The sequence below is a fragment of the Lontra canadensis genome, unplaced genomic scaffold (assembly GCF_010015895.1).
Source record: "Lontra canadensis isolate GAN:19392208 unplaced genomic scaffold, GSC_riverotter_1.0 scaffold116, whole genome shotgun sequence".
NCBI classification, from domain to species: domain Eukaryota; kingdom Metazoa; phylum Chordata; class Mammalia; order Carnivora; family Mustelidae; genus Lontra; species Lontra canadensis.
Window position 1 is genome coordinate 21,824 of NW_022631110.1, and position 23,341 is coordinate 45,164.

Below are 23,341 nucleotides of genomic sequence, written 5' to 3' on the forward strand. Positions count from 1 at the left end.
GAAACAGGATTTTTCTAAAAAGACTGAAATTCAAGAAAAACTGTGTTTCTAAAAAAACAAAACTAAGGTTGATTTTCATCTTAAGAACACCAGAAAACCTTAAAACAGTTGCTGTTTCCTCTTTTCTAATACTGTTGGAAAGCTTGGGGGCAAATCTTCATCCCAATTTAACTCTTCTAGAGCTGGTGGCCTATGTACTTAAATGCTAATCTTATCATTGGCTGCTTTAATCTCCTCACATTAAGTTCCCCTTTCCCTGGCTCCTTCAGCTAGGTGTTTCATCCAGTAATGTCAATATTTTCGTAAGCTGCCTCAAATTGGAAAGAAGTGGAAGGAGGTGAGGTAGAACTCACTGTAAAAATCAGCTCAGTAATTTATACAGGCTGTATTTGGACCAATTTCTGTGTGTCCATGTTTCAAGCAAAAATGACTGACAGTTGAAACATTTTATAAAGGAAGCAGGGTTCTCAGGGTCAGGATGAGCTTAATACACTGTTCTGTTAAACTTGTTCTTTTCTCTGTGTTCTTTGTAGCACAGCATTTTGAGTATTCCCACTATCTTCCAGCCAGAAATGGAATGGAGGGTAGGAAGAAACGAAAAAGTAGCTAAATACGCTATCACAAAATGTGTGTTGATGTCATATGAAGAAATCAATGTAGCAAGCCTTATTGCTGGGAACAAAGAAATGTTATCTTTCTGCACATGTGAAAAGGCGAAGTATTCAGTGAAGATTTATTGAGAATTTATAGTGTAAAGAAGTATAGTAAGTCCTATAAAAGTGACTTCCTGTGTTTGCTACCTTAAAATATTCCCACTAATCAAATCAAGAAGACCTGTGCTTACCAAATCCTTTTCCACCTATCAGCCCCTTGCCACATCTTCCCTAACTTTCTCATCATTTCTTGTCGCACCCAAACCCAAGTTGGAACAAGACAACTTCAGACTGAAAGCTCCTTGAGGCTTATCTACTTTTTTGGGGGAGCGGGTGCTAAAAAAAAATTGGATTGAATGAATGAATCAGAGATTTCTGCACAGGGGTAGCAAAGCTGGTTGTAACCTTCACATTTCTCTTGTGGACCCAGAGTTTTAAGTGGAAAGAGGAAAGCTAGCAAAATGATCTTAGGGCACACACAGGGCTTGCAAGCAGAGTTTCCGTCTTGGTGTGGTCGTGTCTCCACAGGCCACAGCTCACTGGGTGCCTAAGCAATATCCTCTGTAGGAGATACCAGGAAATACGGGAGTTCTGTTTACTCCGCTCATCTGTCTAGCACTTAAGGTTGGCTGAGGGACTAGAAGGAACATCGGTCCATAATTCTGGTTTAGAGGATGTGAAAACTGGCTGGAAGCAGTTCCAAATTCGAGTTCAGCTGTGAAAACTGGCTCCAAGAAACTCGGGTAAAGTGGACATGAAAATAACAGGAAGGAACACGGTTGTGTGACTCGTCCAATATTTGCATTTCCCTACTGAGTGACCGGTTCTCAGTACATTCAATCTTGATGTCTGGAAATGGGAAAACCTGAGGAAAGTCATTCTCTAGACCAGGCTCTTAAGCCTGCAGTCTGATTTCACCCGACAAAATGTCGCCAGTGCCCAGTTCCCAGACCGGGGAGGGTTTCTCTAGAGACAAGGGGGGCCGCCCACGCGACCTCGAAAGCCGGAGGCCAAGACCCGCCTGGTGGGAGGGCGCGCTAGGGACTTGGCGCTGCGGGAGGAGCCGGGCCTTAGCGGAGCGCTTGGGCGTAACCAAGGTGGAAGGCCGGGCCAAGGCGGAGCTCAGAGGCGAGGCCCGGGGGAGGGGGCGTGGCTGTGACGGGGCTGGGGGCGAGGTCTGGACACCGGCCACAGACAGCTTGACTTGGAGGGGCGTAAGCCGGGGCGGTCCGTAGGGACGTGAGGGGGCGTGGTCCCGGCCTTGCGGGGAGAGGCTTGGAGGGGGCGTGGCCTGGGCTGTGGGCGCGAAAACGGGGCGTGGCCACGATGGCCAGGCGCACTGGCGGCGGGTCCCCGGGCTAAAGCTAGCCGCTGAACTTCGTGCTTTGGAGAAACATTAAGGTAAGGGCCGGTGGCGGACTTCAGTGAGGGCCACAGCGGGGGCAGGCCGACTCAGGGAGGGCCGGGACCGTCCTCACACAGCCCCGTCAGGCCAGGTCTCAGGGCCCGGACAGCTGTTGGTAGGTCTCAGAGCCCGGACAGCTGTTGGTCCTGCGAGTATTACCGGGGTCCCGGCACGGCATATTGCCCTTCCCCCCAACCCCCGCAGCCCTCTTCTACTGTGGGAGTCACCAACCAGATGGCAGCACCTTCTTGCACTTGCCGGGAAACAGCTGTCTGCGGGAATTTGGGGGTGGGGCGTGAGGGCAGTTCCCTAGGAAGGAGTGTTGCCAGGGGTGGTTGGATGTGAATTAACTCAGGAAAGTCCAGTTTGCTGTAGACAGGGGTAAGGACTACAAAATCTGAAGTTGCAGTTCCGGAAACCGAGGCGCAGCAAACTGGGACTAACTGGGGTCTGGATTGTATTCCGCCCCCCCCCGTCCCCCACCCCGACTATACCAGGGTCTGTGGACGCAGTCACAACCACTCCAAGGCAGGGGATCAGCATCGCAGCTGTGTCACGTGGACCAATCTGAGCTTTCTCCATTCTGCAATTACTTCTGGTCTTTTTGTTTTGTGCCCCGCCCCAGAACTGGAGAACAGCTGAAGTACAAATATTTTTGATAGTTTCGAGTCTTTGCGGCATTCAGTATTAAATGCTACTACCTTAAGCTGGTGGTAACTCCTTAATATTAATGTAAGTGCCTTCCCCTCCCCTTTATTGTCCCTGGGAAAGTTTGAGAAATACAAGTAAATGTGTACATCTTAATTCGGTTAGAACTTGTTCTCTCCCAGCCTCTGAAAATTAGGTTGCTTTCTGCTTCTCCTTCTTCCTTTACTGCTAATCTGGCCATCTCCTTTTTGTTATTAAATACCTTGCTGGAGGGGCACCTGGGTGGCTCAATGGGTTAAAGCCACTGCCTTTGGCTCAGGTCATGATCTCGGGGTCCTGGGATGGAGCCCCGCAATCGGGCTCTCTGCTCCCTGGGGAGCCTGCTTAACAGTCACCCCCCCTCCACCCCCGCCAACCTCCACCTGCCTCTCTGCCTACTTGTGATCTCTGTCTGTCAAATAAATAAATGAAAATTAAAAAAAAAAAACAACCTTGCTGGAATAAGGAGAGGAATACGCAGATTTCTCATGAAGGAAGCTGCTCCAGACCCTACCCCTTATCTGCCCCTGCACATCCCTCAAAATGGTCACTGTTCACAGATACGTTGGACATGGAAAACCTCTCAGCTCTCTGGGGCCTTTCTCAGGTAATTTTTATGTCAGAACCAGGGCTGAAATTCGTGGAAAGGCCAAGATCAGCAAGGGCATCGTTCTCTGGGCATGTACACACGTTTCCTGTTCTCCCTGGAGCCAGTCAAAAGGTTGTGACCACTCACAGTTGGGACTCAGTAAAGACTGAGTGAATTGTGAGTGAATGAGTGAGCTTGAATATTTTGGAAATCTGATGGGAAGAGGACATTAATTTCATCTCATTGGCAGCACTGGGGCACTTAATTGCAGCACACAAAACAGCTACTAGGAATACATTTTGAAATCTCTGGGAACCCCGGATTGGGATCATGATCTTGGGGAAGAAGTAGGTGAGAGGAAGCCGCTCAGTTTTCCAGTTGGGACAAGACAGCATAACCTCTGATTTACATTTCAGGGGTTTGCAGAAGACTAGCTTCCTTTGAACTCAGGAGGGGGCGGAAAATGAAAGATCAGTCTGATGAGAATCAAGGAATTTTTTTCAGTGTAATTGTAACCTTTAGTTAGAGTACTTTTTTTTTTCTGTCTGTTTTGCATATGTATAAATGGCTTAATCAGGCAGAGTTCAAACTACAGTTGAGCCCTGAACAGCACAGGGATTAGGGGCACTGACAAACTGCCCAGTTGAAATTCTACCTGTAACTTGATTCCCCAAAGACATAACTTCTAATAGCCTACTGTTGATCAAAGCCTTACCAATAACAGAGTCAATTAACACCTATTTTATATGCTATATGTATCACATACTATATTCTTACAATAAAGTAAGCGAGAAAAAAGAAAATACGATTAGGAAAATCATATGGAAGAGAAAATACATTTATAATACTGTACTGTACCAATTGGGAAAAAAAGCCCACATATAAATGGAGCTGTGTTGTTCACATTTTAGCTCTACCTGTCATTCAATGAATACATAATTTATGAATGATTCTTTAAAGGCATTTAGAATTTTTTCTTTTTTTCACACGTTTCTTGGTCTGCAAAACAGTGGATAAAGGACGTATTAGTAAAAGCCAAGGACATACATAAATAAGTAGTGATAGCAAAGGCATATAGTACAAAAAAACTTAGCACTCCTGGGCCCATCCAGGCTATGGTCCCATCTTCAAGACAAACATAAGTAAGAACAGATTTTCTGTGAAATTTGGTAATGTATGCTAGCAGTTCTTTGTTATGTATGATGTTTGATAAACATTATTTGTGGTTTTACAAGCTTAGATTTTATGAGATCTATAGGTAGATTTAAATAACCACCTATCAATAAATTATAATTTTAATGTAACAGAGTGGTTTGGCTTTAGGCTTTAGCGTAGATAACCTCATGTATTGCTACAGGTATTACAGCCTAGCATTAGCTAATTTGAGCTGTTGTTTATTTGGATTTTCCTGGAACCTTCCTCACTGCTGACCTTCCATGCTCTGTTCCTTCCTTGATTGTCTTTGATGGCTCCTTCTGTCTCTTGGCCTCCTTGTTCCATTTTCTCAGGCTCCCTCTATACACCTGTTACTTCTGGACAGGGGTGGGGGGGGGGGCTTTTCCTTCTCTCTCTAGCCTCATGACCTCTCCTGATCACCTAGATCAGAATTCTCTTCTTCTGCGGGTGCCTGGGTGACTCAGTCATTAGGTGTCTGCCTTCGGCTTGGGTCATGATCCTGGAATCCAGGATCAGGCTCCCTGCTTCCCCCTCTCCCACTCCTCCTGCTTGTCTTTTCTTTCTCGCTGTGTCCCTGTCAAATGAATAAATAAAATCTTAAAAAAAAAAAGAGAACTCTCTTCAAGACTTTTCCTCTCACTGTCCACTTAGACCTCAATCCATAGGATTGGCAGGAAGACTCTGTCCTCATTCCCTTCCCACCTGCTCCTTTTGCCAGCTTGTTTGTCTCTTCAGGAGTTCATCCTCATTCTACCACCAGCATCATCCAGCCATAAAATCACAGGGCCTTCTTCAACAACTACTTCCCTTCTCCCACCTCCAGCTGAGTGCCAAATCCTATGTTTTTTATCGAAATGACAATCTCTTGAATACAGAGAACGTTGGTGCATCACTGCTGTCACTCTCCGGTTCAGTGCTTCATACTGTCTCACTTGGGTTACTGGAATTTCATTTCACACTCTCTTGCCCAAATCTGACCTACGGATGTCCCACCCAGAACCTGGCTGCACAGTGCGGTCCTCATCTCAGTTCACGGCAGCTCCATCCTTCCAGTTGACTGGGCCAAGAATGTTCTAGCCATCCTTTACTCCTTTCTTTCACGTCTTACAGGCATTCTCCAAGATAGAGCCAATGCCGAACCACTTCTCACCACTTCTGCCATGACATGTTTTGTTCCAAGCCCCTGGATTATCCTGAAGGATCTTCCCTGCTGCTTTCTTGCTTCCTATCCCAGTTGATTTCCAGTAGGGCAGCCTGAGTGATCTTTCAAAAATATAAATCAGATGGTGTCCCTCCTCTGCTGCCAAAACTCCACTGTGTCCCGATTTCGCTTAGAGCAGTGGTTTCCAGTCAGAGGTGATTCCCCTTTCCTGGGGACATCTGTGGCATCTGGAGACATTTTAAGTTGTCCCAGTTGGAGGGAGGGTGCCATTGGCATCTAATGGGTAGAGGCCAGGGATGCTGCTAAACATCCTGCAACGTATAGGACAGCCCCCAAACAGTTACCTGGTCGAATGGCAATATGTCATGGTTGAGAAACCCTGAGTCAGAGAAAAAACCTTTACAGTGGCCTAGAAATCTACATGATCTGGCATCCATGACCTCTCCACCTTCTCTCCTACTACCATCCTCCTAGTGCACTCGATTCCTGCCATCCTGGCCTCCTTACTATCCCCTTGTATGTGCCAGACACGCTCCCACCTCAGGGTCTTTGCACAGGCAATTCCCTCTTCCTGGAGTACCCTTCCTCCTGACAGCCCTATTACTAATTCGTTCATTTCCTTCAGTCTTTTGCTCAAATCTCACCTTCTCCCTAAGGCCTCCTTTGAGCAACTTATTTTAAATGCAATGCCCCTTTCCCAGTGGCACTCCAAATTTACCTAATCCTGCTCTATTTTTCACTGAGTATATTATAATGTGATTGTCAGAACAAGTGACTTACATATTATACTGCTGTTTATTGTCTGTCTTCCCCAGTAGAATGTAAGTTCCACGGGGGTAGGGACTTTGTTTTATCCTCCCCAATGATCCTAGAACGATGTCTGGCATTTAATAGATGTTTGATTGCTGTCCTGATGAATGAAAGGATTAAAGAATGATGGACTGAATGAAGGGTGGTTGAAGGAATGTCCTTGTCACTGACCTTCCTGGCTCCACTCTGCGTACTCTGTTCCCTCCTGTGCTGTGCACATGGGGTCATCAGAAACCATCCTGTATTTATGGAATAATACCTGAGGGTCTTCTGGTCTCTTGGAAATTGGTATTCAAGTTAATCTCAAATCCCCATCCGGTCCAACCTTCCATTGCATCCCCTGGGCATCTGGCGGCTGGTGCCTTGACAAATATTCATAACAGACTTGGGATGATGAGAAGCTCAGATATATTTGGCTTTGTTACAAAGCAGGATTTTTTTTTGTCTCAACACACAAGAAGTTATCTTCAGAGTCTGTGTCCGCTGCAGTAAGGTCAGCCGCATTCTTACGGGACAGACAGAGGTCCAGATTTCCACACCATGACATGTAGTCCCACCATTGGGTGAGTTTTGTGAAGGAGGAGGAAGGAGAGGGGGAGGTGATGTCAGGCCACCTGGCCCTAGAGAGTCAGTCTGGCAGTGGGCAGGAGACAGTTTCTCTGGGCCAGGTGTCATCAGCCACCGGCCTCAGCATTGTGCACAGCCAGCGTGACTGTGGAGTACAGCACGGTCCCCCAAGGCATGACCACAGCCCTGGCTCTCCATGGAGCTTGGCCAAGGATCAGTCCCCCAGACTTCTCTGGCAGCACGCTAACATGCCTCAAATCCCCATAGAGCCCCTTATGCAGGGCCAAGTGCATGCCCACTCGACTGTACAATTCCTTTGGCAGTTAGGCATGCCTTCGGCTGTGTCTTATTACAGCTTTCCCTTTGAAGGACAAACCAGCATGTCACATCTTTTGAGTGTATGTTGTACTTGTCATTGTCTTACTGGGAATTACTAAGTCTCTTTTTCCATCTAGAGTGTAAGCAAGAAAGAAGTCCTTTTCCACATCTTTGTCAACCTCCCTCTCACACTGGGATTATTGAATAAACCCAAGGTTCTGCCTTTCAACCCTAATTGTCCTCTCTAGCCTTGACTCCTACTAAACACCCCCACCACCCCAAATGTCCTCATAATCCCTGACATTGCCCCGTCTGTCTACCTTTCTTTCTTTCTTTTTTTTTTTTTAAAGATTTTATATATTTGGCAGACAGAGATCACAAGTAGGCAGAGAGGCAGGCAGAGAGAGAGGGAGGGAGAAGCAGGCTCCCCATAGAGCAGAGAGCCCGATGTGGGGCTTGATCCCAAGACCCTGGGATCATGACCTGAGCAGAAAGCAGAGGCTTTAACCCACTGAACCACCCAGGGGCCCCATGTCTCTCTACCTTTCTTCCTCCTATTAAAATTGTCTCTCTCTTAATGGCACATGGTTCACATGCTCCCCCCCCTCCTGAAACTTAGAACCCTCTGTGTTCTCGTTGAATTAAGTTAGAGCCGTCATCATATCTGGCTTTGATTAAGAAGTATTTGTTTAATTATGCTAAGTGCAATAAGCCAGACTCAGAGGGAAAATATTATATGAGTCCACTTACATGAAGTATCCAGAATAGGCAAATACATAGGCAGAAATTAGAACCGTGGTTGCTGGGGGCTGGTGGGAGGGGGAATGGGGAGGTTTTTGTTGAATGTGTATAGAGTTTATGTTGGGGATGATGAAAAAGTTTGGGGGTATAGATACTGGTGATGGTTACACAACATCGTGAATGTATTTCATGCCAACAAATTGTACGTTTGAAAAAGGTTAAAACTATAAATATTATATGCATTTTGCCATACTAGAAAAAGGTAACTAAAAAAACCAGAAAGGTTACTTGTTTCATAGTTTTTTTAATAGATTGCAAGCTTGTGAGGATAGGGAGAAAACCTGATTTTTTCATCTTCTTCCAGCCCAGTGCTTCGCATGAGATAATCATTCATTATTGCTTCAATTCAGGGATGCAAGTCAATGGAAAGAAGCACGGAATTGAAGCAAGGTTTCCCCATACCTCTTAGCAGTTTTTTAAAATTTCATTTTATTGTCAAATTGATTTTTATCAAAGAGGACCCTGTGCAGTTGAAATTGTTTGATGGTATTATCTCAGAAAGAAAACAAAAAACATGAAATTAAAAATTGTCCCAAACAGCTTTCTGTTTTCTTAGTTTGCATTTAAAGCATGGGAAGTTTTAGCAAACTCAATTTGAATAATAATAACTTTCGTTTATACAACACTTACCAGCTCTTTCTGGGAGCTTTCTCAGCCCTTAGACCATCTGAAGTCACAGAAAGTGTCAGCGTCTTGTACAGTGTTACTGCACAGCTGTTTCTCATGCTCCTCTGCTTCTGGATTCTTTCTTGTGTAAGATGAAGGGTGTACATTAAGCTTCACTCTTAAATATTTCAGTTCGTATAATCCTTTAACTCTGCTGATCTGCAATGATAAATTATACAGTTTCATGCTGCACATAGTCTTAGAAGTTAGAAAGAAGCATAAAGTTCTTGCTGTGAGCTCTCATCCAGGATTAGGGTGGAGAGATCAAGAGAGAAGTGAAATGTTTACATGAAGGAGTAGGTGGGCTCTGAGAAAGTATCAGGTTACTGGGCCTTTTGCTATGTTTTTAATTTTGGAAAATTAATAGTTTTCATATTCTGTCCATAAACTATCACCAGAGGCTGTTTCCTACAGATAATTTTTATGGAGAAGAAACTCTAAGTTAATTTGGAAATATTTTCTTCTGGGAAATAATCATGGATAAGTTTCTTTCTTTTTTTTTTTTTTTCTATTTATTTGACAGAGAGAGATCACAAGTAGGCAGAGAGGCAGGCAGAGAGAGAGGGGGAAGCAGGCTCCCCGCTGAGCAGAAAGCCCAATGCGGGGCTTGATCCCAGGACCCTGAGATCATGACCCGAGCCAAAGGCAGAGGCTTAACCCACTGAGCCACTCAGGTGCCCCCATGGATAAGTTTCTAAGATGTCTGTCCTTTGCTTCAAAGTCTCACAGAGAGGGGAAGTAGGAGGGAGGGTATAAATAAAACATGCTTGGCCACCAAAAGGTAATTATTGAAATAAAGTGTAGGGTACGTAAGTGGTTTTATTATATTTATTTCCACAGTTTGTTCAAATTTGAAGTTTGCCAAAATAAAAAATTAAGGGAAGAAAGGAAATAGATTCTGAAATGAGGTAGCCAGTGATTATTCCTTAAGCCTGCTCAGTTAATTCAGTTAATGAAGGTATTTGAAAATGAGGGACTTTTATTTGGCTCAAGGACTATCGAGATAATATCTTCAGGGGCACCTGGGTGGCTCAGCTGGTTGGGTGTCTGCCTTCAGCTTGGGTGGTGATCTCCAGGTGCTGGGATCGAGCGCCATGTCAGGCTCCCAACTCAGCCAGGAGTCTGCTTCTCCCTTTCCACCGTCTGTGCTCTCTCTCTCTCTCTCAAATGAATAAATAAAATCTTAAAAAAAAAAAGATAATATCTTGAAAGTTTATTAGCAATCTATATTTGAAATCCTGAGTCAGACTTTTAGATATCTTAAATAAGGTGCATATTGACATATGCCCCAAATTGTATATATATATAGGGACACCTGGGTGACTCAGTTGGTTAAGCGTCTACCTTCCACTCAGGTCATGATCTTGGGGTCCTGGGATTGAGTCCCGCATCCGGCTCCTTGCTCAGTGGGGAGCCTGCTTCTCCCTCTGCCTGCCGCTCCCCCTGCTTGTGCTCTCGCTCTCTCTCTCTCTCTCTCTGACAAATAAGTAAAATCTTCAAAACAAAACAAAATGTATATATATAAGTACACACATAAAACTAAAGTGATTTTTAACTTGGTTCGGGAATTTTTGGTGTCTCTTGGCAATGCAGGCATACTACAGGCGCCCTTGGTCTAGGGACCCCAGGTCAGGAGCTAGGCCGGACGGTCTGAAGCCTCCATGGGATCCGGAACTTTTGACAGTCCCCTTTAATGTGGTGACTGTGCATTTTTGCTCCCTGGATTGTGTGTTCACTGGCAAAGTGATGCATACAACAGAGTGCGTGGCACCAGGCCTCAAGGCTGGCTTCTTGCCACAGTTTGCTTGGCAGTCCTTGTCCCGTGTTGCTGGTTATAAAGGGTTCTGCCTGGAGCCCTCATTTGTTCCTTCCAGGGCAGTAGTAGGAAGAAGCTGCTTCCTGCTTTCAGTGGACACAGCTCAGGTGTGATTTTTTTTTCTCTCCTTTCCCTTAGATGTAGCCTTCTCATCCATAGCTCAGATCTAGCGGGGTCAAGGGCACCAATACAGAGAAGAGCTCATTCACAGCCAATGACAAGCAGTGAAGTACATGGAGAGAGGGAAGGGTGACCTGAGAACATTTGCCTCTGCTTAGCATTGCTAGGGATCCTAATTTCTCTTTTTGTGACTTTGGGCCCCTCTCCTCTCCCGGCCACCACTGCCAGACAGTTGAGTGGCCTCTGATGGGCCGAAGACAGACTCTGAGGAGTCCTGGATGGTTTCCCTTGCCATATGATATGCATTTCCAGAGGCTTCAAGGGGGAGAAACTAATGGCCTGCCTGCAAGGTCGAGTTCATGCCTTGTTCCTTTTTGCATGGCAGCACCCAACATGGTTCTTGGAACAAAGGAAATGACAATGAGCATTGAAATGCAAGCATTTGGGGCGCCTGGGTGGCTCAGTGGGTTAAAGCCTCTGCCTTGGCTCAGGTCATGATCCCAGGGTCCCCGCAGGGAGCCTGCTTCCTCCTCTCTGTCTGCCTCTCTGCTTACTTGTGATCTCTCTGTGTCAAATAAATAAATAAAATCTTAAAAAAAAAAAAAAAGAAATGCAAACATTTACTGGCAGAATTCCCATCCCTGTGATGCTAGCTTAGATTTGTCTTTGGGTCTGGTCCTCCTTCAGATCCGGCAGTGCTTTAGGGGCCTCCAGATCTTACAGGGAGGGGCATGAGGCCCTCGTCTGCAATGGCAAGCACTGAAAAGTGTTTCGAAAGTGTGAAGGACCACACGGCTGGGTGGGGGAGGCATCTAGGAAGAGCCTTTCATACGGAGCAGGAACGGGCTGGCAATCGCTTCCCGGTCTGGAGTTCTGGAAATCAGGATCCTCATCTCCGTCACCAGGGAAGTGTGCCCAGGTCACCGAGCCGCCATCACGGGCCAGGCGGCTTGTCCCTGAGAGATGCAGCTGTGACAGAGACAGACCGGGTCCAAGCGCCGAGGGGCTGGGTGGCTGGGGAGGGGGCGTCATCTAGTACCTTCTGGATCAGGTGTGGGGCTGCAGGAGGCACCCTGAGGGGGGTGAAGAGGGTGCTGGGCTCTCCCAGTTAGCGGTGAGTGCAGGGACGGGGAGGCTTCTAGGAAGGGATGCTGGAGAGGAAGACCCGAGGGGAGGGGCGGCATTCACCAGGCACAGGGGGAGGAGGAGGAGGGGTCCAGGGAAGGAGGAGCATCTGCACAAGCCCTGAGACCAGAGGGCGCTTGGGGAGTGGGAAGAACCAAAGGCCGTGGGGCTGGTGTGCAGGCAGGAGCAAGGGGTGGACTGAGGCCTCGAGGTCAGCGCCAGGGTACTCTGCCAGGCGGCCGGACCTCCGTCCCAGGTGCCCAAATGGTGTCGCTATTGGCTGCCAGGATGCATCTCAAGTGATGACTCCAAACACTTTGAAATAGACACTGGAGTGAAGGTATACTCAGGAGAAGAAAGTTGTTTTGTTTCTGACCTTGTTCGCTCACTTGCTACCGGGATAGGAGTTTTCAGGAAAAGTGGATGTAGCATTACTGGGTGGGGGTGGCGGGAAAGAGTCAGTGAAAGTTAATATTGTAATTTCTGAACACTCTGGAAAGCATTGTTTTCTGAGACCTTCACTTGGAACACGAGAGGGGTAGAGACGTCATCAGGGCAGTCATAAATGAATATTCATGTTGGACCTACTTACAGATTAGTTCAGGATTAACCTCCATTTCCCCCATGACCAAGGGATACAGCGTTATACCTGAAACTGCAGAGAGTCACAGAGCATTTAAGCTTAGATTTCAAAACCACTCAGGGCTATTTTGACAGAATGGATCCTTGTGTTTTTTTAAAGCCCTCCAGATACAGATTGATTTTTTTTTTTTTTTTAACCCAGGAGCTTTCATCTTCGGTTTCTTTTTACGTGTAAATACCCTGCTGGATATGGAATTTGGATTTCAGCAAGTACATGTTCTTTTAATTTTAAGAAACTACTATAAACAGCCTTCTCATTCTTGTGGATAAAGAGAAGATGTTTTCTCTGGGCCTCTAATATTTGCCGACCTTAAAGAAAGGCAGGGCTCCTGAGTCAGTCTTCCAAATCCTGCCAATGAGGTGACGAACGAATTTGAGGAAGAGGAGTGGATAAAGTATTGAGTCATTCCCCCTCCGCCCCCCCAGCCCCAGCCCTGCCCTGTGGACGCATCATCTGCGTGTGGTTGTCCCGCTTGGAGCTTTCCACCCGATGGTCGGTCTCCGTTGCTCACAGCTTTGCCTCCTCTGTCCTCCTGCCTCTAGGTTATCAGGTTCCTGCAAGTTATCCGGGGCCCGGTCCGGATTCCAGGCTAAACATGGTGGTGATGAGTAGCCTGCGGGTCATTCTTCAAGCCTCTCCGCGCAAGTCACCGTGGAGAAGATTCCAGACCCCCAGGTTCGTGCCAGCGAGGCCCTGCAGCCTCTACACCTGCACATACAAAAGCCGGAACCGAGCCCGTGAGTACACAGCCGCCTTAAGGAGAGCAAGAGGTGGGGGCGTCTGGGGACGCAGTCGCTTAAGCGGCCGACTCTTGGTGTCGGCTCAGGTCGTGGTCTCGGGGTCGTGAGATCGAGCCCCGCGTCAGCTCCACACTCAGCTTGGAGTCTGCTTGAGAGTCCCTCTCCCTCTGCCCTTCCTCCCTCCCCGCCTCTGCCGGCCCTGCTGGCCCATGGTCTCTCTCTCAGATAAATACGTGTTTAAAAATAGAGTGAGCCAGAGGCCTGGTGCTATATGACAGTCACATGTGTCCTGTGTTTGCCCATATGGTGTCAGTGGCATTCCAGAGTGGGATTGTGTGCCTTCAGAACCGTGAGAATAAGTACCGGTTTCTGTTTCTCTTCTAAAATAAACGTGGAAAATTCTTTTTCCCCGGGTTTGTTGACATAGACTTGCCACCTGACGTCATGTAGGTCGAAGGTGTGCAATGTGCTGATTTGATATGCATATATGTTGCGAAATGATTTCCATGATAAGGTTTGGAAAGCCCTTTTCTTGCCTAATTTTAACATGTTAAAATGATGTCATGCAGGGCCACCTAGGTCTCTCTGTCAGTTAAGTGTCTGCCTTCTGCTCAGGTCATGATCCCAGGGTCCTGGGTTCGAGCCCTGCATTGGGCTTCTTGCTCAGCAGGGAGCCTTGTTCTACCTCTCCCTCTGCCTGCCACTCTGCCTACTTGTGCTCTCTCTATATCTCTGTCAAGTAAAAAAGAACAAAAAAAAACTAAAAAAAGTAATAATGATGCCATGCAGCAGTAGGGTAAGAGAGGTGTCCCAGTTTCAAATACTCTGGGACCCATTCTGTATTGTTCTTGTTGACATTGTTCCACAGACGGCCAGTTATTTCCGCGAGTCTTAACGTTCTGGAAGTTGCATGTTAATGTTTGTAAGCAGGTCAGTAGTTTCACAGTCTGGAATATTCTTTCTCAAGTCACACATTGCAGGGTTCATTCTCTTTGACCAGCTTAGCAGTGTGTTCTCTGCTGTAGACGCAGCATATGGAGCGAGGCAGCCGATGGCCTTTCCTGAACGCTTTTGCATCTCGTTCCCCTCCTGAAGTACCAGTTCGGAGCCCCGTCCTTACAGTGCAGCAATTGTCCAGCGAGGCACTGCTGACGGGGGGCGGGGGGCGTCATTCTATGCTGTCGCTGGTGTAGTGCGCACTGTAGGGTGATTAACAGCATCCCTGCCAAGTACCCACTAGATGACCATTGTATCCCCACCCAGTTGTAACAACCACAAATCTCAGTAGACATTACCAAATGGGCTCTGGGGGCACAAAACTGCCCCTGCTTAAGAATCAGTGGGAAAAGGACAACTGAGTGGCTCAGTTGGTTAAGTGTCTGCCTTTGGCTCAGGTCATGATCCCAGAGTGCTGAGATCTAATCCTACATGGGGTTCCTTGCTCAGCAGGGAGCCTGCTTCTCCCCCTGCTTGTGCTCTCTTTCTGACAAATAAATAAATAAATATCTTTTAAAAAAAAGAATCAGTGAGATGATAGAAGAGAATAATGTGGTTTTTTTTTGTGGCGAGATGAATTTAAATTTGTGCACAGATAAAATGGCTAAGTACATTGTTAAAGAGGAATTTTTCATATTTTCCATTATTGTAAAGAATTGACAGAGTTTTCATGTTGCCTTCCTTCTGGGTCTAAGTTTCTCCACTTTTTCTCTTTGGGTTTGCTCTCTTCTGATTTCATATGCACATAATAAAAAAGGAAGAAGGTAAGAAAAGAATGCTTTCACGTTAGTAGTGCTAATCGAGCTAAATCCAAGGAGTTGAAACTGCTCCACAAATACATTTTTATTATACATTTACTTTGTTTCCTCCAACAATGACAATGTTCTCATTCAAATGAACTTGTCAGAGCATAATAAATTTCTGGTTGCTGGGTGTGGCTTCCTACCAACAGACCCACATCCTACCAGGACTGGCTTATTTTCAACACTGGCATTTTGTGGTCTGAGGCTTAAAATGGAAAAAATTAGTCATGTTCATGTAGTTACTAAAGTTTTACTTTTTTTTTCTTTAACAGAGAGTTGAAAGTTAAAGGGCTAAAATCCAACATACGAATGTCTTTAGGGTAGTTTGCTTGTTCTAGTGTTGACTAAAACAAAAAGTGGTGGCTTGGGGAGATGTGCTCTTTCTGTGATTAATTTTTCACATCAGATGTTCTTGTTTTTAAGTTACTAAGGAAAACAGGTGACAGTCGTGATTTGATTTGGCTTTTGGCATGTCACACCACCCCTCCCTCTTTTCGCTGGGGAGAATTTATGGTCTCTGCTGTCCTGAGCTACTGAGCATTTCCTGTTGCTAAATCCCAGACCTCCTGCTGATCAGTTGTAAAGACAATACACAGTGCATCTGGCAACTTACTACCCCAGCAGAAGGCCCATTGTATAGTCGTGACCCAGAACAACCCAAGACCTTTGAGGGTTAGAAAAGATAACCTGGAAAGTCCTTCGCTAGTGCTGCCACTCCGTGAGGACGGTGCCGGCAGGTCCTTCTAGCACTAGGCTTATCGCCGTCACGGTCTTTATCATCGTCACAGGCTCAGTGCCTCCCTCACATGCTTGGACATTGTTCAGATGGGGTTAAGGAGGATGAGGAGTAAAGGAAGTGGGAGGATATGGCCGATTCCGAAAGCGGTGTTTCCCTAGAGCCTGTCTGTGCTCTGTGCCTCACCTCAATCTCTGTTCCCCGCCTCCCGGGGAAGCATTTTCTGTCCGCTCAGATGGCTGTTCGCTGTTATCTCCAGTAGCAGACAGTGTTGATAATCTTAATTTGATTTGTAAAATGACAAAATAAAGATAAAAGCTTGCACCTGTTACCCAAGATGAAAATAAAATCAAATTCACTTAATACATCTTCTACGGAAATTTATTTTAATTGTCACATAAACAATTTAGGGTTAGAGTAGATCAGGAAACAAAGCCAAAGAGTCAACAATAAGAAAATCTAATTTAAAAAAGAAATGGATCAGGGTCCATACTTAGCAGACACCTGAGCAAAGATCTATGGATGGCAAGTAAGAGTATAAAATGATGCGCTACTATGTGTTCTGTGATCAGGGAAATGCAAATTAAAACAATGTTAAGATATACCACATACCTGTTACAGTTGCCAAATTCCAGAACACGGGCAACACCAAGTGGTTATGAGGATGTGGAGCACCAGGAACTCTTACTTATTACTGGTGAAAATGTAAAATGGTACCGCCACTTTGGAAGATAACTTGGCAGTTTTCCTCCAGAACAAAATGTATCCTTGCCATACAACCCAGCAATCATATTCCTTGGTATTTACCCAGCATTGTCGAAAACTTATGTCTACACGAGAATCTGCACATGGCTACTTATAGCAGCTTTATTCATAATTGCCAAAACATGGAAGCAGCCAAGATGTTCTTCAGTAGTTGAATGGATACCTTAACTGTGGCACAGAGAGACAATGGAATTTTGTACCTCACTGAAAAGAAATGAGCTAGAAAGCCATGAAAAGAAACGTAGTAATCTTAAATGCATATTAGTAAGTGAAAGAAACCAATCTGAAAAGCCTGTGTACTCTATAATCCCAACTATATGACATTCTGGAAAAGGCAAATGGAGACAGGGAAAAGATCAGTGGTGGCCATGTGTTAGAGTACAGGGAGGAATGAATAGGTGGAGCCCCTGATTTTTAGAGTAATGAAAATACTCTGTGTATTATGATGGGTACAGATCAGTATATATTTGTCCAAACCTATGGAATATATAACATCAAGAGTGAACTACGATGTAAACTCTGGACTTTGGGTGTTATTATGTGTCAATGTAGGTTCAGGAACTATAACAAATGTCTTCCTCTGGTTGGGGATGTTGATAATGGGGAATGCTTCCTGTGTGGGGACATGGTTTCCCATTTGGGAAACCAATGTACCTTAAATTAATGGATAAATAAAGTCTTAAAAAATTAAACAGGAAGGGTGCCTGGGTGGCTCAGTCGGTTCGGCGTCTAACTTCAGCCCAGGTCACGATCTCAGGGACCTGAGACTGGGCTTCATGTTGGGCTCCCTGCTTAGTGGCGAATCTGCTTCTTTCTCTCCCTTTGCCCCTTCTCCTTGCTCATGCATGTATGCCCTCTCTCTAATAAATAAATGAAATCTTAAAAAAAAAAAATAAACATGAGATCTTAGACCATAACAAAATTTAAGAATGTTAATTCTTAATTGAATTAAATACAAAGAATATCATCTAGAATTGAAATGGTACATATTCGCTATTTGTTATTTTTTCATTGATTCTTATTGTTCATGATCTCTGCTTTTAGATGGAAGAGAATTTTTTTTAGCACAATGTGGAATAGAATGGCACTGTATAAAATCTAGCCACTAGTTCTATGTGTTTATTTTCATGTAAATATAAATTTATTAAAATGGTATGGCTGCATGTTGCTAGCACTCACCATATTGAAAATTTCCATCATCAGAGAAAGTTATATTTGACAGGACTGGTGTGTATTATAACTGAAATGTGTTAGAAAGTTGTTCTGTTATTTCTCCAATTAATTTTGAAGGATGAAAATCCTCGAGAACATTAGTATTAAATAGTCTGTTTTGTAGTGTCTTCCCAAGAAGTCTGGTAATCCCAAAGTAATATATATTCAGGATGCATCAGACGGAGTCTCTCATTAGCATTCAAATAACCTTGAGAAACTGTAGGCTGATAAAGAGCCCCCTGGAATTGTATTAATATCCTCAGAGGTGTCAGCAGCGAGAAGGAGCTAACAAAAAAGCCGGGAACTGTGGGCTCTAGTCTCCTGGGGCTGATAACTCTGTGTGTGTGCGCGTGCGCGTGTGCGTGCCCGCGTGCTGGGGTTATCTGGGCTCGGCATCAAAGTTCCTCTTACAGCCCTCGTGCTCTGAGAAGACATTTGGTCACTCTGTGATCATCCTTAACAATGTCATATGGGAGGGGGCTGTCACTGCTGGGCCTTAGGCCTACTAGGGTGGTGTTTAGTTCGATGCGGAAATCACACATCTCGAGAGAAAGGACAGCAACAGGGCAAGGCACGGGAGAAAAAGCCAGCGAGGGTATAGAACAACTATGTCCAGTGGATAAATAACGTGAGCCACCAATATGAGCCATATAGGCAAGTCTGTGTTTTCCAACAACCACATTTTAAAAAGAACAAATAATATGTGAATTGCATCTCAAAATGAGGAAATTAATTCTAATATAGCAAATACGTAGGTAAAATATAGTAAATAGGCAAAATTATTTTTACCAATCTATTTGTTGGGGAGGAAGAATTTAACCTAGCATCGCCACAATATTCTTACTTTAACATGAGATGAATATAAGAATTATAAATAAAATATTTTACATTCTTTGTTTTGTGCTTAGTCTTTAGGTCCCTAGGTGTTTTACATTTATACCAGAGCTCAATTTAAATAGTAACAGAGGGTGAGTGGTTACCTTATTAGGCAGTGGAGGTAGAGAGAAGAGAGGGATGAATGAAGGGATGCTTACTGTAGTGTAGGGTTGTCTGGGAAGGGGATGGAAGTGATCTTGAGGGCCTGTAGGATTTTAAGAAATGAGAGCAAAATGGATAGATGTGATCATGTGAACTACTGGGAAGGAAGAATTTCCTCTATCCTGCAAGGTCTTTCTGGCTGGAGTAAGAATCAAAATGGCCTGAGGCAGATTAACAGGAGAAAATGAAATTTAATAGCATATGTAAGGGGAATCCACATGGAAATGGATCTTCTGAGGACAGTGAGGCAACATGAGGCAACGTGAGCTGTAGAGAACGGTGAGGGTCTGTGGATACAAAGGGAAGGAAGACTGTTCTCAGGAAGGTGAGAGGAGATGTTTGGAAAATGGAGGTTGCCCTCTTCAGCCATCCAGGGGCCCCTCTATTTTTGATTTTTTGAGGATCCTGCATACTGTCTTCCACAGTGGCTGCACCAGTGTGTACTCCCACCAACACTGCATAGGGTTCCTCTTTCTCCACATCCTCGCCAACACCTGTTGTTTATTATGTTGTTGATTTTAGCCATTTTGACAGGTGTGAGGTGAAATCTCATCGTAGTTTTGATTTGCATTTCCCTGCTGATGAGTGATGTGAAGCATCTTTTCATGTGTCTGTTGGCATCTGGATGTCTTCTTTGGAGAAATGTCTGTTCATGTCTTCTGCCTATTTTTTAGTTGGATTTTGGGGGGTTTAGGTATTCAGTTGTATAAGTTCTTTATATATTTTGGATACTAACCCTTTATCATACATGTCATTTGCAAAATATCTTCTCTCATTCCGCAAGTAGGTTACCTTTTAGTTTTGTGATCATTTCCTTTGCTGTTCAGAAGCTTTTTATTTGTGTAGTCCCAATAGCTTATTTTTGCTTTTATTTCCCTTGCCTCAGGAGACACATCTAGAAAAATACTCCTTCAGTGGATGTCAGAGGAATTAGTCTGTGCTCTCTTCTAGGATTTTTTATGATTTCAGATCTCGCACTTAGGTCTTTTAGTCCATTTTGAGTTTATTTTGGCGTGTGGTGTGAGAAAGTGGTCCAGTTTCATTCTTCTGCATGTAGCTGACCAGTTTCCCAACACCATTTGTTGAAGAGGCTATCTTTTCCCCATTGCATATTCTTTCCAGCTTTGTTGAAGATTAATTGACCAGATAAGCATGGGTTTATTTCTGAGCTCTCCTTTCTGTTTCGTTATCTATGTGTGTGATGTTGTGCTGGTGCCATACTGTTTGGATTACACAGCTTTGTAGTATATCTTGCAATCTGGAATTGTGATACATCCAGCTTCGTTCTTCTTTTTCAAAATTGCTTTGGCTATTTAGGGTCTTTTGTGATCCCATGCTCATTTTAGGATTATTTGTTTTAGTTCTGTGAAAAATGTTGGTTTGTTGATAGGGATGACATTAAATGTGAAGATTGCTTTGGGTGGTAGAGACATTTTAAGAATATTTCTTCTTCCTGAATTTCTACATTGAACTTTTAACAGCCACAAGGCCAGAAACCAAGCCAAAACTTGTACCAGATACCTGCCAGACTTTGTCAGCAATACCTATAGATTTGGGTCAATTCTTTCCTTCTTGAGGTTCTCCAAATATCCTGAGGTTAAGCAAGGTAATAGGCTGATACTTCCAGGGGTTTTTATTAATTCCGTAAAGCCATTCTTAGTTCCTTAATGCTGTCTGGTCATATCTGTATCCAGGTCTCAAATATGACATTTTTTTTTAAGATTTTATTTATTTATTTGACAGACAGAGATCACAAATAGGCAGAAAGACAGGCAGAGACAGAGGGGGAAGCAGGCTCCCTGCTGAGCAGAGAGCCCGATGCGGGGCTCGATCCCAGGACCCTGACATCATGACCTGAGCTGAAGGCAGAAGTTTAACCCACTGAGCCACCCAGGCGCCCCTCAAATATGACATTCTGTTCAAGGCCTTGGTAATAAAACCAGTTCTTTCAATTGTGTCCTATTACAAGGAGAACGAATTCTTACTGAGTTTCTGAATTCTGGAGGGTTCAGATGGGGAGAAAAGATAAATGTTTCAAAACTGCTTATAATGGTATAATTTGTCAAACTATTATAGGTCATTAGCTTAAGAGAAAAGATTTCCTTAATTTCAAAAAAGAAACCATTTTTAAAAGTTGGAAATGTTTTAAACAAAAGTCACAAAAATTATAATCATCATCCTCAGTTCATTCAGTCCCATGTTTTTGTTTTGCTTGAATCCAGTTTTTTCACTAGTTTTAGAAGTTCTTACCTAGCAGTTTTATGATATTAAGGTTATGGGAAACTTGTCCTCAAGAGTTTTTCTGTGAGTTTCACTGAAGATGAAATACATTGCAATGGGGTCAGTGTAAAACAGTGACGACTATAAATGACAATAGTTAAAAATGGCCATGGTTACGGGGCACCTAGGTAGCTCAGTTGGTTAAGCGTCTGCTTTGGGCTCATGTCCTGATCCCTGGATCCTGGGATTGAGTCCTTCAGGGCTCTCTGCTCAGCGGGGAGCCTGCTTCTCCCTTTCCCTTTGCCTGTTGCTTGATTCTCTTTCTGTCAAATAAATAAATAAAATCTTTTAAAAAAATGGCCATGGTTAAAGATTTGATTAGAGTTCATTATGATGCAGGTGGCAGGGAAATGTGATTATTTCTCTGACCCGCAACACTTCAAGATAATAACATACCAGAACATCAGATTTCTAGGGGTTTTATGCAGTTTTTAGAATACTTACTTTAATTACATATCTACACAAATACAGTCTAACAGGGTTTAATATCACTTATTTGTCAATGCTTCTCATTTAATTTAATATACCAAATAAGCCTAATTAGCTTAATTTCTCACAAAATCTTTGAAATGTTCCAGGAGGGGCGCCTGGGTGGCTCAGTGGGTTAAAGCCTCTGCTTTTGGCTCTGGTCATGATCTCAGGGTCCTGCGATGGAGCCCCCAGGGTCCTGGGATCAAGCCCCACATCACATAGGGCTCTCTGCCCGGCAGGGAGCCTGCTTCCTCCTCTCTCTCTGCCTGACTCTCTGCCTACTTGTGATCTCTGTTTGTCAAATAAATAAATAAAATCTTTAAAAAAAAAAAAAAAGAAATATTCCAGGAGCTCCCTGGAAAACATCTCAGTTAGATTGTAGTCAAAAGATTTGATTTTAGAATTTGATTTTGGGAAGTATGTCAAAAAATATCAAAAGTTTTGAACATTTTATTAAATAGGATCTCTGATCATTATGAAACAGTATTTAATTATCCATATAGCCAACTCGACAATAAGATGTCAAAGGCAAATACAGAAGATTCCATAGCTCTGATCAAATTTAGCTTTTTTTAAATATTAAGGTTCAGAGGTTTTTTTTTGTTTGTTTTGTTTTTTATTTTTTAGTAAATCAAAGACCTGAAAAACATAGGAAGTTATTTTGGCAAACCACAGAATCCTTGTTTTCTAGGCAGATAACTTTTTTTTTTTTTTATTCATTTGACCGGGAAAGACACAGTGAGAGAGGGAACACAAGCAGGGGGAGTGGGAGAGGGAGAAACAGGCTTCCCACTAAGCAAGAAGCCCAATGCAGGGCTCCATCCCAGGACCCTGGGATCATGACCTGAGCCCAAGGCAGATGCTTAACTACTTAGCCACCCAGGCGCCCAGAGGCAGATAACTTTAAAGATAAAAACATTTATAATGTCTTATTAAGAGTAGATCAATAGTTTAAGAAAACTTTGGGTTTTTAACAAAGGGAGAGCAAGAATTTTAACTTTGCGTTAGTGTATTTTGACATTAAAACCCATTTACTTACTTAAATTTATTCTAATCTTAGCTAGTATTGACCACATACAAAATTCCTTCTAAAGATTCCCTTTTCATAAACCTTCTGTAACTTTCTTGTTTACATTCAGAGTTTGCCCTAAATTTTGTTTCTTTAAATAATCCGTCTCACTTTAGGAAAAAATACTTTCTTTTCCCTCAACAAAAATGTGTTCCCATTCCTCATATTTTCCCCCCAAACACAGATCTTACTTTCTTGCATACAGAGTTTTTATTATTATTATTTCTAGTAGCCTTAACTACATTTATTAGAATTCTTAACTCTTAGGAACCTTAGCTTTTGGTGAAAACTAAGTACTAAGCGGGTGCCTGGGTGGCTCAGTGGGTTAAAACCTCTGCCTTTGGCTCAGGTCATGGTCCCAGGGTCATGGGATTGAGGCCCCCATCCGGCTCTCTGCTCAGCGGGGAGCCTGCTTCCCTTCCTCTCTCTCTGCCTGCCTCTCTGCCTACTTGTGATCTCTTTCTTTGTCAAATAAATAAATAAAATCTTAAAAAAAAAAAACTAAGTACTAAGCAACTATAAACTTCTGTTATACCAGTATTCTTCAGATTAGTAAATTTATGAATACATTTCATAATTTCTAGGAACATGCATTTTTTTCATAGTACAATTTCTTTTTTTTTTTTCATAGTACAGTTTCTTAAAGAAATCACATGGCAGGTTTACTAATAGAGCCATATTTGCTTTTAGTTT

At 43.8% G+C, this 23,341-nt stretch overlaps 1 protein-coding gene across 1 annotated transcript in view; it reads left to right on the plus strand.

Annotated features, from left to right (window-relative positions):
- The first annotated feature begins 1,964 nt into the window (after nucleotides 1–1,964).
- The window catches only part of CA5B (carbonic anhydrase 5B), a 55,606-nt gene continuing 34,229 nt past the window's right edge, over nucleotides 1,965–23,341 (plus strand). Inside the window, exons 1-2 of the mRNA XM_032840724.1 lie at nucleotides 1,965–2,054; nucleotides 13,081–13,275. Coding sequence (XP_032696615.1) covers nucleotides 13,134–13,275 — 142 coding nt within the window. The 5' untranslated portion in view covers nucleotides 1,965–2,054; nucleotides 13,081–13,133. The remainder of the gene's footprint in view (nucleotides 2,055–13,080; nucleotides 13,276–23,341) is intronic.